Source organism: Drosophila virilis, chromosome 5 (assembly GCF_030788295.1).
Source record: "Drosophila virilis strain 15010-1051.87 chromosome 5, Dvir_AGI_RSII-ME, whole genome shotgun sequence".
In the NCBI taxonomy this organism is placed as follows: domain Eukaryota; kingdom Metazoa; phylum Arthropoda; class Insecta; order Diptera; family Drosophilidae; genus Drosophila; species Drosophila virilis.
Genome location: NC_091547.1, coordinates 2,588,370 through 2,602,829, shown reverse-complemented (window position 1 = coordinate 2,602,829; position 14,460 = coordinate 2,588,370). Strand labels below are relative to the sequence as shown.

At 40.2% G+C, this 14,460-nt stretch overlaps 2 protein-coding genes across 16 annotated transcripts in view; one reads left to right on the top strand and one right to left on the bottom strand.

Annotated features, from left to right (window-relative positions):
• The window catches only part of Camta (Calmodulin-binding transcription activator), a 51,726-nt gene that overhangs the window by 8,847 nt on the left and 28,419 nt on the right, over positions 1-14,460 (bottom strand). For all 7 annotated transcript variants that reach the window (XM_032435827.2, XM_015168422.3, XM_032435824.2 and 4 more), the window contains 3 exons: positions 5,372-5,463; positions 1,539-1,606; positions 1,255-1,390 (listed from right to left, as the gene is read on the bottom strand). In XM_032435827.2, coding sequence (XP_032291718.1) covers positions 1,255-1,390; positions 1,539-1,606; positions 5,372-5,463 — 296 coding nt within the window. The remainder of the gene's footprint in view (positions 1-1,254; positions 1,391-1,538; positions 1,607-5,371; positions 5,464-14,460) is intronic.
• LOC6636503 (uncharacterized) overlaps positions 1-14,460 on the top strand; it is a 115,942-nt gene that overhangs the window by 89,964 nt on the left and 11,518 nt on the right. The gene's annotated exons all lie outside the window — the stretch shown is intronic.

Genomic DNA, 14,460 nt, shown 5'->3' with positions numbered 1-14,460 from the left:
GACCATCTTCCAGTTCGGCTGCTGCTTCTTCTTATTTTAGTACACTTTCTTTTTTTTTTTTTTTGCTGCGCATTTCTTTTACTGTTGGCGCTGATAAATTTGTTGGCCGCCGTCTTTGGGCGATATGCCGCTGACTCCTCTTTTTTTTCTTCCTACCAACATTGAAGTGTTCAGCGTTTATAAATATTAGTTATCGTGTAAGGAGAGAGACAAACAGACTGACAGACAGACGGACGGACAGGAAAACCCCTGCTGTGTGTTTGCCAAGTGCATAAATCTCGCGGCAGCTACTTGTCTTTTGCTCGTAAAAGAAACGCAAACTGCAAGCGGTATTAAAATAAAAATTAAAACAAAAAAAAAAAAAAATAAAATAAGGGAAAAGAAAAGAATTTTTGGCGTGAAATTGCCAACTGTTTTTCTACATACATACGCCCTGGAATATGAAGGGCTGAGCGGCATTTACACACACTTCAGTTAGACATTATAAATACGCTTAACCCTAGGCAAAGCTTATTTCATTAGCACACAAACAAACGCCCAGTACACAAGAAACAGCAACAGAAGAAGAAAAATAAGAAAAAAAAAGGAAACGTATTTCCGGCGGAAAATCATAACTCACAATGCAAAAGACAAGAGAAAAAAAACGGTGTTCTTAGCAACCCCCAACAAAATGCAGTTAAAGTTAAGCTTTGACTTCCGTGTATTTGTTTTTATCTTCTGTTTTCCACTGGCCTCTTAAATTAGCCGCCTGCTGGACAACAAGCAAGCTAGTTGTAAGCGCCGCCTAATTGACTAATTGCCCAGCGGGCGTCAACGAAAATTTCAACAAATTTCAACTTTGAGAAACTCTCATCGAAATCCGCAAAGGAATTCAACTAGACCTCAAACTAGCTAAGCCTTATGATGTGTAACCTTTTGCTTATGGTGGTTTCTCATCGGAATCTTTTAGATTTTTAAGTAACATAATTTGAGGAATAACTTTTTGCTTATGGTTTCACCTCGTTTAGAAATACTTCCATCGATATCCTTCAACTTATTCCACTAGACTTGAAACTAACTTAACTTAATCGAAGCATATCCGAAATATCTGATAAGAAGATTAATCTTTTACCTCTCTTCTTTAATTTTTCATCGATTTCTATACGGAATACCTTTTTGATCATGATTTGATTTCTAATTAAGTTCCTTATTTATGTTATAGCTTCTTGCTTAAAATTCCTCCACAATATTATCATTTCACGTTTTCAAGCTCACCTCAGTGCCTTGTACTTTAAGTTTCATGTGATCCTCGCGGGTCGTTTTGCCATCCTTGCGCTTCTTCCAGCAGTAGCCGTCGCGTCTGTAGCGCACCTTCTTGCGCGAGTAGAGCAGCAGGGAGCCGCTCTTCGGTCTGCGGTTGAATCAGAATTGGTAGAGGGAGAGGTTGGGGGGAAGAGTGAGTGGGGAGAGTGGGCGTGGGTCGTGGAAGATTTGTGTTTATTACGTTCTATGTAAATGTGGGCCACAATGTGCTGGCCCAGACAGTGCAAGTGACTCACCTTGTTTTGACTTCTTTTGATTGCCATTCGCTATGCTTATCAAAGCTGATAAGAATCGCTGCGATTTCCTGAAAGAATGTTAGAAGAAAAAAGACCAAATATTTGTTAACAAACAATTAAATAGATGTGGCTAAGTACGATTAGAAATATGCTCACAATTAGTGAGGCAGAACTAACATGTGGAAAGGTCGCCGGTTCGAATACCGAAAAAATTATATTCGAATATAATGTTGAACCTCTAATCAATTATTTGGAAACCCTTTCGCGCCCGTTTAATATTGAAAACAACAACTGTTTATTTTCTAATAGATGAGCTGGTAGAGTATTCAAGCTTCGGCATGCTATAAGCACAATTATTTATCTTCTTCTTAACTGTTTAATCTGTGAGCGTCCTTCAGTTCGCCTAATCAGCAAGTCACGTGTGTTTACCAATTTTAAAGCACAACAACAACAACTGCTGGGCAAATGAATGTTAACCAAGTTAAGTGAACGTGCTAACAATTTCCGAGTTGCTGGAAAATTTTGCTGGCCAAGGCACTCGCGGCATTTCCTGCACGGGGTCCGGCAAAAGTTTGTGTTGCTTTTGTTGTTGTTTTTTCTTTTTTTTTGCTGCGCATAAAACAAAGGAAAACATTTTAGAAATTTCATTTGACCGCAGCAGCAGCAACAGCGACGGCAGGAAGCAGGATGCCCCAAAGTGTGACCACAATTTACAGGTGTCGCCGGTTGACACCTGGTCGCCAAGGGGGAGAATGAGTGTGAGTGTGCGAGTGTGTGTGCATACTTGAAATGCGTGCACTTGATAAGCTGTCGGTGGAATATGAGTGGAAAGTGAGTGAGAGAAAGATAGAGGGCAAGATCTATGAACTATGAATAAGAAAGAAGAGATGGGGAGAAAGAGCGTGAGGAAGCAAGCGTGCGATGCTGCTGTGGGTACAGTAAAACATTCAAATGCAAATCACACACAAACACACACACACATGCATAGAAAAGAAAGACAGCTGAATCGGAGGGTTGTTGGCAGCACGGTGGCAACTCTGCTGGATTGCCCATTTGGCATTTCATAGCATGTTTTGCCGATAAAGTTATCAATTTGTTTTGCCAGCCTTGACGTTGCATGAATAATATAAAGTGGCCACACAAATACACTCACACGCACTCAACGAGCACTCACATTCATTCTCATTCAAAAACCCAAGAACCATTCATCTGTGCCGTCAACAACTGGCAAAGCAGCTCGCGCGCGCACAGCTGGCGACGTCCACAGTCCGCAGTCCTTGTAGTCCTCATGGTCCTCATCGTCCTCATAGTCCTCATAGTCCTCATAGTCCTCATTGACGATGTGCAGCAACAATTTCATATGTCAGAAATCGCAGCATTTGCGAGTGTCATAAAAATTGTATGCACACACAGAAGCAGCAGCTACACTGCGCGAAAAAAAGATACATCAAGAACTTTGAGAGTTCTCCAAGGACTGAAGTCCTTAGGCTGAGCACCTTATTTCATATAACCCTGAGCACATTCCCGATCTTATTTAAATATTTGTTTGCTTGTTTTTAAAATTTAGCAGCAGCTTTCTTTATTTACGCACATTGAAGCACGACATTTTTTCTCCCAGTGTAGACCTCTAGAATTGGGAGCTGCTGGTTGTGAGGAGCTGGAAATCACAGGCGCGTGTTTGTCAAGTGGCAAACGTTTGCATTTTGGCCCAAATTGCCTTTGACTTTGGTTGGCATTGGCTTGGCTTGGCTTTGCCTTTGGTTTTGCTTATTTATGCATGCCCCAAGCTGGTCTCTGGCCGCTTGCCGTTTGCCACATTCAACTCTTTTGCTCTTTTCCTCCGCTGTTTTATGATGAATTCTAGGCACATACGTAGTTCGAGTAGCTGCGCGAATGGCACATTAAAAATTTATGCGCACCTCAGCGCATTTGCTACGAAACACACAACACAACCTCCCCTTCATGGCCACGCCCACCCACTTTTGAGTTATGCGTGCGGCACTTGCAACACACACACACGAAACAATTAGACTGCGACATACAACAAAAACACGCTGTTTACAGCTTCTTATTGGCCGAAGCGAAAGCAATGGCTGTGTCTCATTATCAATTTAAGTTTTTTGATTTTTAAGCTGCAACGTTTTTAACCACACTGCGGGGGCTGGAGAGTAGGAGAGGGGACGGCATACTGTATGGCCAGGACGACTTGCTGCTTGTATTATTTTCGCCAGCTGCTTTATGCCCCTGCTTATTTTTTTGGGAAGGCCCAGTCTCGGCCAAATTAAAACTGTGTGGTTAAAAAGCCAAAAAGCCAAGCGGCCATTTAACGGTCAGACCCACAGCTGACCCTGGCCACACCCCCTCCCCCCCACACACTCACACTTCAGCCCGCCCCGTGCAACTGTCGTCCTGTAAGCAGACTAAAATAAGCGTGCGTAATTTTATTTATGCCCTGTACACGGTTACATTTTGTAATTTTTGCATGCTGATGCAGTACGTTGGGAGGGGGAGGAGAGGTTGGAAGAGGGTTGCCATGAGTGCGGCAGCCATTGACCGTAGCCCCTCCCCCTGCCCGTACCCCTCACTCGTTCTACTTGCGAAACTTTATATTAATAAACTGTGGCACGGGCTGCTTTATACTCTGATTATGCTCGAGCAGATAAAATGTGCCTGCGAGTACTTTTTAATGAGAGATGGAGATATGGCACTTAAATACCCTGGAAAAATGTTAACTATCCATAAATCGTACAGATTCAGACATACTTTCAATCTAGCTTCCATTTGACGTTCAAATACATGAGATTAAAGAGTATTTTCCAGCCTTAATTGGGCCAAACCTATTGCCTCAAATACCTTTCACCCATCCAGATTCCACGGGTGGTTGTGGATTTACCAAAAAGTGTGAAACACGAACAAATGAATTTTTTTAAAGTGCTTTGAAAATGAATTTGAAACCAAGCGGATTAGTTTAAGCTCTCTTCCACCAATTTTCCTCGCTTACAGGTGAAATACATATAAATCGCTATCTCGCATCTCTGCTTAAGTCTATTTGTTCTCAATTCTTGTTTTGTTAGTGCATTAAAGCGAACGTTTATCCTTTTGTTCAATTTACGGCCCGTTGTTTTGGCTGCTTTTTAATTTAGTCAGCTTGTCGCGCGAGTGTGTAAAATGTCGCTTACTGAATGCGAGCCCCTACCTCTGCCCAGACCCACGTCCCCCCTTCTACTGCCACACGGCGGCTGTTGCAAAAACTTTACAACTGTCCAAATGAATATTTGCGGTTGCGTTTAATTCACAAGTAAAACAGTCCTCTGGTTTTTTAAGCGCAAAAGTTTTATTGTAAACACAAAGCCGAACTTTGGCGCTTACGTGCGCCGGCCAGCATGTGCTTTAAACTCGCCGCGAGTCCTGCGCGTCCTGTGAGCACAACAACAATTTGTATTTGTATTATAGTTTTGTGTCGCATAAAAAAAGAAGAAGTCGCCAAGTCGCGACCATTCCTAATAAACGAGGCAGCTGTCCAAAGTCGGCGTCTTATTAATACATGAAAAAAAAAGAGAAGAAGAGTACTGTAGGAAGCGAGTCCTTGGGCGCTGTCAAAGTATCCTGGCCGGTGGACTGGCAGGCTCATCCGCCTGTCAAGTGCGCCCCCTTTTCGGAAATCAAACGCTGTCGCTAAGCTTTGAGCCCCCTTTTTTTCTAGCTTTCAGTTTCGACATTTTTATGTGCAATCAAATGCAAATCGAGACACAAACAAAGCACTATATGGCCATATCTTATATACGTATAGGTATATCTAGCTATAAATAGATTTGTGTGTATGTTAAACTGACCTCATTTGTATTCCAACGATGTCGCTGCGATGGGAAACTGTCGGCTCTTGGCAGGCTCTCCAAATTGTCGGGCAGTTTGATAGGTTCGCCATCTGGAAAAACGAACGAATGCGAATCAGTAAAAAACGTAGCAAATGCAATGAAAGTGTAAGTACGAACGAATTGTGCACAGTTCACAATCCTGTTGCATAATGTAAATTGTTAAAAAAAATATATATCTCTAAAAATCAGAAACAACCCGCGCCCCCCGCCGAACTCTGGCCAACAGGTGCGGCTAAATGCGACAAAAATGTAAATCGGGATGATTTATAGAATTTAAATGTCAACTTAATAACGTTTCACGACTTGGACGAGACGCAGACCAGGGCAAGAACGGGAACGGGGACGAGGACGAGGACGAGGACGAGCAGAACTCTTCGCAATCATTTATCACAAGAACAACTTTTGGCATATGTCTTCTTCTGCTGCTGCTGCTGCTGCTGCTGCTTTCGCACCGAAAAATGCATTTCTGACCAAATGCGTGTCGCCAAGCCCCGCCTCACCTCCCCATCGCCCCCTTTCTCTGCTCTAAACTTTGCCAGTCATTGAATAATTACGCGTACTTAATGACGCTTGCAACTTGAACGACAAAACCGAATCGAACTTTGCCTCCACTTGCTGCTTTTGGCTTATTAAAATGCCACGCAACTGTAATAATAACAAGTCAATAGGCTTGAAGTTGCGGCTGCCCAACTAACAGATACCCTGTAAACATGAAATGCTCTCTGTGGTCATAGTCTGGCACCTTTTAACACTTTCATGGCAACGAACATTATTAACCTGGCCTGAATCGAACTTCACCGTGCCAGCTCTCCTCTCCCTTCTTCCGCAGCTGAGTCTACCCCTTCTGTATGCACACATACAGGGTATATCAATAACATCAACAACAGCTTTTGTTGTGCTCTTACAAATGGGCTATTCGCAATAAACTAGCGACCAAACTGTAATTTAGCAAAAATGTGTAATAAAGCGTCGCGCACTCGAAGAACTAAACGAATATATCAAAAGCCGATATATATATATATATATATATGTATATATATATATATAGATATATGTGTATACATATAAATTTGTTACGTATAGAATGCACTCTCAAGGGTCATAAAAAAGGAAAGAAAAGTATCGTAGAATTTATATAAAGTGCTCAACGTTTGCCCAAAGCCGCGCAAGCGAAAAGTGTTGCCAAATTGCAAATGGCACAGAATGGGGCGGGATCAAATGGAAGGGGCTGGAGGGTAACAGGGACAGTGCGTGGGGCCTGCGTCTGCCTCTGGCTCCGCCTCATGATGATGTCGTTCAGCCCCCATCTCCCCCCCCCTGGCAAATGTGTTGTCAATGTAGTCGTCCTAGACGTAGTTCCAAGTTGTTGTCGTTCGCGTTGTTTATGGCCTTTTTATATGCCGCACGTTGGCAGCAGCCACACAAAGGCAACACACATACACACACACGCTTACACACACTCAAACACACACACACACACCAATTGGCATTCAGTTTGTAACTGATGGCAATATTTTAAGTTTTGATAGCACACTCAAGTTTTATTGCTCAACTAATTTGTCATGTGAAAGTTACCTTGGCTTTAAAATGCCCCAAAGCTATAATTGTCGTAGAATAAGAGGTATGCATATATTAGAAGAAATTACCCGGCCATGCCCGGGCAAGAACTGTCCAAATTCAATCATATATAAAGCTTGCTCGTATTTTGCCACTTTGTATTGTAAGTTAAAGCAACAAATACAAAAGTTCGTAATTAGCGCAAAGTTTGAGCCGACGACCTTTCACTTATGAGTCCGACGCTCCGACGTTTGCATAGTACTACCTGACTTGTTGCTTAGCTTTTGGTAAAATTAATTAATTATTATTATTGAAAACTACGGCTGAGTTTGAAGCTGTGACATCTCGCTCGTAAGTCGACTCTCAGACGTTTGCTAGGCATAACTATGGGAATTAATTAGAATGTAAATAAATAATATAATTTTTGAAATTACTGCTAACTTTAAACCGGCGACCTCTCGATTGAACTGGCAACCTCTCCTATATGAGTGCCTTGTTTTTGGAGTTCCACACAAAACTTGAGCGCAGCTTGTCCCCACTTTAAGTTTGATCCTTTCAAAACCCCGCCTCAATGCTCGCTTCTGATTTCAGAGAAAGATTTTACCTTCGTAGCTCTTGCGGTTTGGGCTGTGCCTTGATCACCAAACAATCAGGCGAAAATTTTTTTAATATATATATATATATATATATATATAGATATATATGTATGTGTGTGTGTATATATATGTCGAAACAAACGGGTGTATATTTTATTATGCAGTCGCTGCCATTGTTGTGGCCAAAATGTCAAAAGCAACAACGACGAGAACTGAGCCGAAGAGAAAAACTCTGTTTGATTAATACAAATAAAAAGTTTTTAACTGCGCTTTGCATATTTCATGGCAGACGCTCAAAAACTGACGGGCAAACGCGACAGCCTCCCATATAATAGACTGCCCCGGGGGCGCACTCCTGGTCTGGGGCGTGGCACTGGCACAGATGCCAAAAAAAAAAAAAAAATCACAAAAAAAAATGCGAGCAAAATCCAGAGCGCCATCGAGTTGATTTCAGCTCAGGTGCCATGAGGTAGGTCCCAGGCGCGCCATGTCGACGTCGACGTCAACGTGCAAGGACTCACGGCTCGTCCTGCTAGTCCTGCCACCCCCTCCCCCCCCCCCCCCCCTCTGCCAGGGCAAAGGATATTTTATTATTTTACGCGCAGTTCTCATAATTTGCAAGCCCTTTCGCTTAATTGTGACAAATGCGCTTTGTCCAGCAAAAAAAAAAGCAAGTAGAAAATATTTCGACAAGACTCGCATAATTTGGCGAGTTGGCAGCACCTCTCACCTGCCCCCAGGTGGACGGCACGGAGGGTGGCTGGGAGGCCGGCATTGGCAGCGCAAATAGCACAAAAGAGTTGACATAAATAATAAATTTTCGTTTTACGATTTCGCGTTACGCGCAACTCAGGTTGAGCTGCCAATTTGTGGCTGCCAAATTGTGGCTAATAAATATCTGACAGGAGCTTGCTTTCACAAAAAGAAACGAAAAAAAAAAAAAATACAAATAAAATAAATATAAAAAAAAAAAACTGTCCTCGCTGTGTGTGTGGGGAGGTCAGGGCTTTAGTTGGGCAAAGAAAAATTGTTTGCACTTCGCCCAAAACTCAGCGAGTGTGAAATTACTTTTGTTTAGGCCCTGTCACAGAGCACGCGCGCACTTGCACAATTAAAAGCCATTAAAAGCCAGAAATTGTCTGCAAATAAAGCCAAAAACCGAAAGGCTTTGTGCATGTGACACGAGGGCTTCTCGCCGCCAAACTTAAAAATCAACTGCAGTTGTTAAAATTCCTTTACCCTTATCTTAAACAAACTCACGAATCAGAGGTAAATAATATATATACAGTATGTCAATAAAGTGTTTTTACTAACAAAAAAAAACTAATTTTTTGGGTTTAGTTGAAAATAAATGTACCTAAAAGTGAGAATTTTTTTTCAATTCTAATTTATTTCGATTCTATATTTTTCCTAGAACTTAATGGCAAAAAGAATTGTTAAATAACATTACCCAAACATTTTATAAAATTAAAAAACTAAAAACATTCAAATTTTATGCTGTCAATAAAGTGTTTTTACACGAAACTTTATTACTAAATAACAATGTTAAAAAAACAGGAATATTTTTTTTTAATACTTTGTGTGGCTGCCATTAGCGTCACATACAGCCTGCAATCGCCGTTTCATTGAAACAATAAGGTTTTGTATGTATGTTTCTGGAATCTTCTGCCATTCTTCCAGTACAGCAGCTTTTAAATCAGTTTTTGATTTTGGACTCCGCTTTGCGACTTTTTTTTTCAAATATGACCACACATTTTCTATTGGATTCATATCTGGACTTTGTGGTGGAGTGTCTAACACCTTTCCACAGTTGTACAACAGCCAAACTCTTACCATATGAGCTTTATGCTTCGGGTCATTGTCCTGGTAAAATTTAAAAATTGGCTTATTGTCCTCATAGAATCCAAATTTCTGTGCACTACTGACGAGATGTGTCTGTAAAATGCTCAGATATTGTCTAGCATCCATGGTATTCTCAATGAAGGTCAAATCTCCTACACCCTTGCTCGAAATACACCCCCACACCATCACTGATAGTTTTCCGAATTTAACGGTTGGAATAATATTGCGGTTTTCCAACGCTGTTAGTGGCTTTCTCCAGACTCTGGATGGCCCATCGTTGTAGAATAGCATCATCTTGCTTTCGTCACAGAATATGACGTTACTCCAAAAATCGTTCGAACTATTTACATGGACTTGAGCGAACGATAGCCGCTTCAAAATATTCGCCGCCGATAGTAGAGGTTTTTTCCTGGCAACTCGTGATGTGTAGTCATTGGAATTCAGTAATTTTCGGACAGTTTCATGTAACACATCAACACCACTTTCTTCCTTGAACTCCTGAGCAATATCCCTAAGCGAAATTTGTGGATTTTTCTCAATTTTTCTCAGAATTTTTCGCTTATCTCTGTCAGAAATTTTGCAGGGTCGACCACATACTGGCTTTGCCTCTAGCCTATCTTCCTTATTGGCTCTGTTTAATATGTTGTATATCGTTGCTTTTGATAAATTAAACATATCAGCCAGTTCCGAGACTTGACGTCCCATCTGATGGTTATAATACACCAGCTGAGCGACTTCAAAAGTTGTTCTTTTTCCTGGCATTTTATTTTTCATAAAATTAAAGCAAAACGTTATAAATTGCAATAGAAAATGACAAGAAAAGTCGAAGACACAAGAGAAGCCAAAACGCATGGGCCCAAATCTAACGGGATCACCCAAAAGAGAACGGCAAAACAATTTACCGTAGCTGTAAAAACACTTTATTGACAGCATAAAATGTGAATGTTTTTAGTTTTTTAATTTTATAAAATGTTTGGGTAATGTTATTTAACAATTCTTTTTGCCATTAAGTTCTAGGAGAAATATAGAATCGAAATAAATTATAATTGAAAAAAAATTCTCACTTTTAGGTACATTTATTTTCAACTAAACCCAAAAAATTAGTTTTTTTTTGTTAGTAAAAACACTTTATTGACATACTGTATATTTATATTTATATATATATATATGTAAAACGAAAACAATCTGAACACGCACCATTTCGCGACTGGAAGCCGTTCACTTGATGACGTCTTGGCCACATGCTTCCAACTGAATCCACAAATAACAGTTTACAAAGCAACATTTGCTCGATTTTAAGTATAATAATAGATAATAATGCATGACGTCGCGCACCCAGCTCCAATAAATACGAACAGTCCAATGATAAGGCAACAGACGTCATCGTTGGAAAGTAACTTTAGGCCAGATAATAAATGAGACCATCATATGGGGGATTTTGTACAATAACATTGTCCAAAAGATGAGCAATAGTTGCATACATAAAACAATTCTCGGGAACTTACAGTAGTATATAAACAGAAGAGTAACTAAACAGAAGAGTATATTAACTGCTGTGGGTTTATTTTCGGCATGTCTGCTGAGATAATCTTAATTGTGCGCTGTTATCATTAGGGTAAAAGTACTTTTTAAATTTGAAAGTCCAATTGCCTGAGTGACTGGAAGATACCTGCTCATGTCTCGTGTATATACCAGTAATATGTATATATATAAACTATACTGGATATACTAGATAAAGTAGATATGCTAGATATGCTGGATAAACTAGATATGCCAGGTATACTAGATGTACTACATATACTATACCAGATCGAGTATTTCTAGTAGACTCCTTAAAGGACGGGTCCTGCCTGATATGTCTACCATAGAGATAGACGCATGACACTTATTTATGTGTTAATCAATCAGATGTAAAAATATTCTTTTAATTAGATATAAAGATATTCTTTTCGATAAAAGGTTGCAAAATATCTGAAGTGCTTTTTAAAAGAGACATCGACTAGAACTGTACTCAGAACAAGCAAGAACAATATTTCAGACTCTGATTTACATTTAAAGTATTCTTATTTTTAAGGGGTATATGGAGCATCGCATACTCCCCACAAAGGAAGTTCGCAGCACTTAAAAGACACGCATCGCATTTTAGTTTATCTCTTAGCACAAAGTAAACTTCTCTATAAATTTACAACAACTACTTATGACAGATGTGCGAGACATGATTTATATTATGCACACACACACAACACACACACACACACACACACACACACACACACTCGTAAAGAGACGCCGCGTTGCGGCTGATAAAAATCATGTAGCGTCCATGTCAGTCGCTAGTTTTTGGCCAAAAGCGGAGGCAAAGGCTAAAGTTGTAACTGTAAATTGTTGTTGTTGATTGCATTGCAAGCAGCCATTTCTCAGTGGCAGCAAAATGTTGCATATTTTATTGTGGCAGCAACAGAAACAGCAATTAAAAGACACATAACAACAAATAAGCGTGTCAGGCAACTAAGCGAAACAATAATTAGTAATAACAGCAAAGGCTATGCAATTTTTTCAAAAATTATTGTACAGCGCACCGGGTCAGAAGGGGGCAAGGAGTAAAGGGCGGCGGAATTGGGGGGATTAGAAGCAGGGCACAGGCCACAAGTCACACCAAAGGGCAGCGCCCAAACAACTGGCGACGATTAACATAAAAATGCAACAAAACCGAAAGGCAGAAACTCAGTTCCGTCTACGTCTCGAAAAGTCATAAAAGTGCTATTAATGAATTTCTAACCAAGCCCAAGGTAAAAAGAGGGGTATACCCCACCGAAACAAAAGCTGCTCAAATGCAATAAATTATTCACATTTATGAGGACTAACAGCAGCAGGCAGAGACAGGGGCAGGCGCCGAAGTAAAGGAAGCAGCAGCATTGTCAACGCGGCCAAGACACAGCCCCAAACCCAAATCCAGCCCTATCTCCATTCCCATCCCTGGCTCCAGCTGAAGCTCCAAAATGCACACGTTTATACCCTAACCTAGGCCAAAAGTCTCCGTCTTCGTCTGCTTCTGTCTCGTTCGTTCTCGTCGACGTGGCCCAATGCAATTACGTGCGCATTTCATTTGTTTTTCGCTTTTCCTTTGACGTTCTTTTACGTTGTAAATCAGTGCAAAAATTTCACATTTTCTAAATGATTTTCATATGAAAGAAACCAAAAAAATAAAGTTAAGTAAATTCTGTAGATAAAACAAAAGAGTGCTCGTCTAGTAAATACTCCGTAATAACTCTTCATTTAGGAGTTGGCTGTAAGCTATTGAACCAACTTTTTAAAAGGCGCTGGCTCCAACCCATCTATGGCTCGGGGCGCAATAATGCTCGTCAAGCAAATACTCACTAATAGCTGTGGGTTTAGCATTTAGCTGTAAGTAATTGAAGCAACTTTTTAAAAAGCGCTGGCTCAAACGCATCTATGGTTAGAGCTCGTCAAGCAAATACTTAGTAATATATGTTGTTTTAGCATTTAGTTGTAAGCTATTGAACCAACTTTTTAAAAAGCGCTGGCTCAAGCCCGTCTGAATTTGTAACTGCTTAGCCCCGTCGCCAACAACAACTAAGCTTATCATCTATACGAGAACTGCTCTACTCCACACTTATCAGATATATATGTAAATTAACTCGAATAGTTATTCCTTCGCACGTTAGCCTAATATACCCTCTTGCGCAGAATGAGTACAAATAAAAATTCATCTCCGCCGAAAACCCTTGGCATATGCCACATTAAAATTGTAATGCACTTTGCAAACTTTTGGCTTAACTGTCTTACAGTCCGTCTTGTCAGTGTACGTATGTGTTTGGGTTTTGGGTTTGGGCTTCTTTTCCTCTGGCTACGGTCAGTTGGAGCCGGGCTCATATGTGTGTGTGTGTGTGTGTGCGTGTGTTTGTGTGCGGCCTGCAAATTATATTAATATGCAGTCGTTGAATTTCAGAGGCGTCTCTCCTCCCCCCTTGACGCCACATACTACAAACATGGCATTTTTTCTGTTGTTCACATATTTGTTTCCCATATATACATTTTTTCGGGCACCTTTGTGTGACCTGCGGTTGCCAGCGGTAGCCTCTGTGTTTATTTAAAATAAATATTTTTTTCATAGTTTATTCACATGCTGCTTCTTTGCTCTTCTTCTTTTTTTCGGTGGTTTAGCAGCGAAAGCTGTAATTTATTTTAATGCTGGTATTTATCAAGTACTCATAAATACGAACGCGAGTATTTGGCCGGCAGGCACACACACATATATGTATGTACATTTTATACGTGTGTTGGTTTTTACATAAATTGCAAATTAAACATTTAAAGTGCCATGAAATTAGCGCAGCGAAAAACACATGGAGCCTACTCCATTAAAAATACATAAAAACCCAAATTGCGCCGCACGAAAGCAAATTAATCTAAATGCCCGAAAACTAATAAGTATAAAGAGTTCAAAAGTCAAATCGACTGTGAAATACCCGTACGTAATGCACAGATTATCGTGAAGTGTGCGGTTCAAGTTCCCGTGAAGATATTTTATCTTTCTTTTTGTCTTTTTTAATTTCAACTGGACAACGCCGGGTAATAGATTATGATTATCAAATATTATACCATATGAATTACTAGATATTTAAATTGCAGACCTCTGCAAATGATTCGTTTATGTTTTAGTTTAGTGAAAAACAAGTAAGTGGGTTTGAACCAGCGGCTGGTTTAAGAAAGTGTAAATGTTTTAGCTGTAGGCGTATTTGGCTATGTCCAATTAAAAGTTGTGTTAATAGTTTATGAGCTTATTTTATGCGAATAGTAAAAAAAAAAAGCTTTACAGTCAACAGCATTTGACAAAAATCGCAATTAGAACCAGCAACCTTCTATCAGGGAAGTTGTCCGAAAGGAAGCTATAAAAGGGACCAAAAATTTGTTGCCTTTCAGCAAATCTTTTTAAACTCTTAAAATAAGCATCAGTTCGCTCGGCGTTCATTTATTTAAAGGCTTTCCGGCTTAGATCAAATTAATTTCGATCAAGGGAGCTATTAGGCA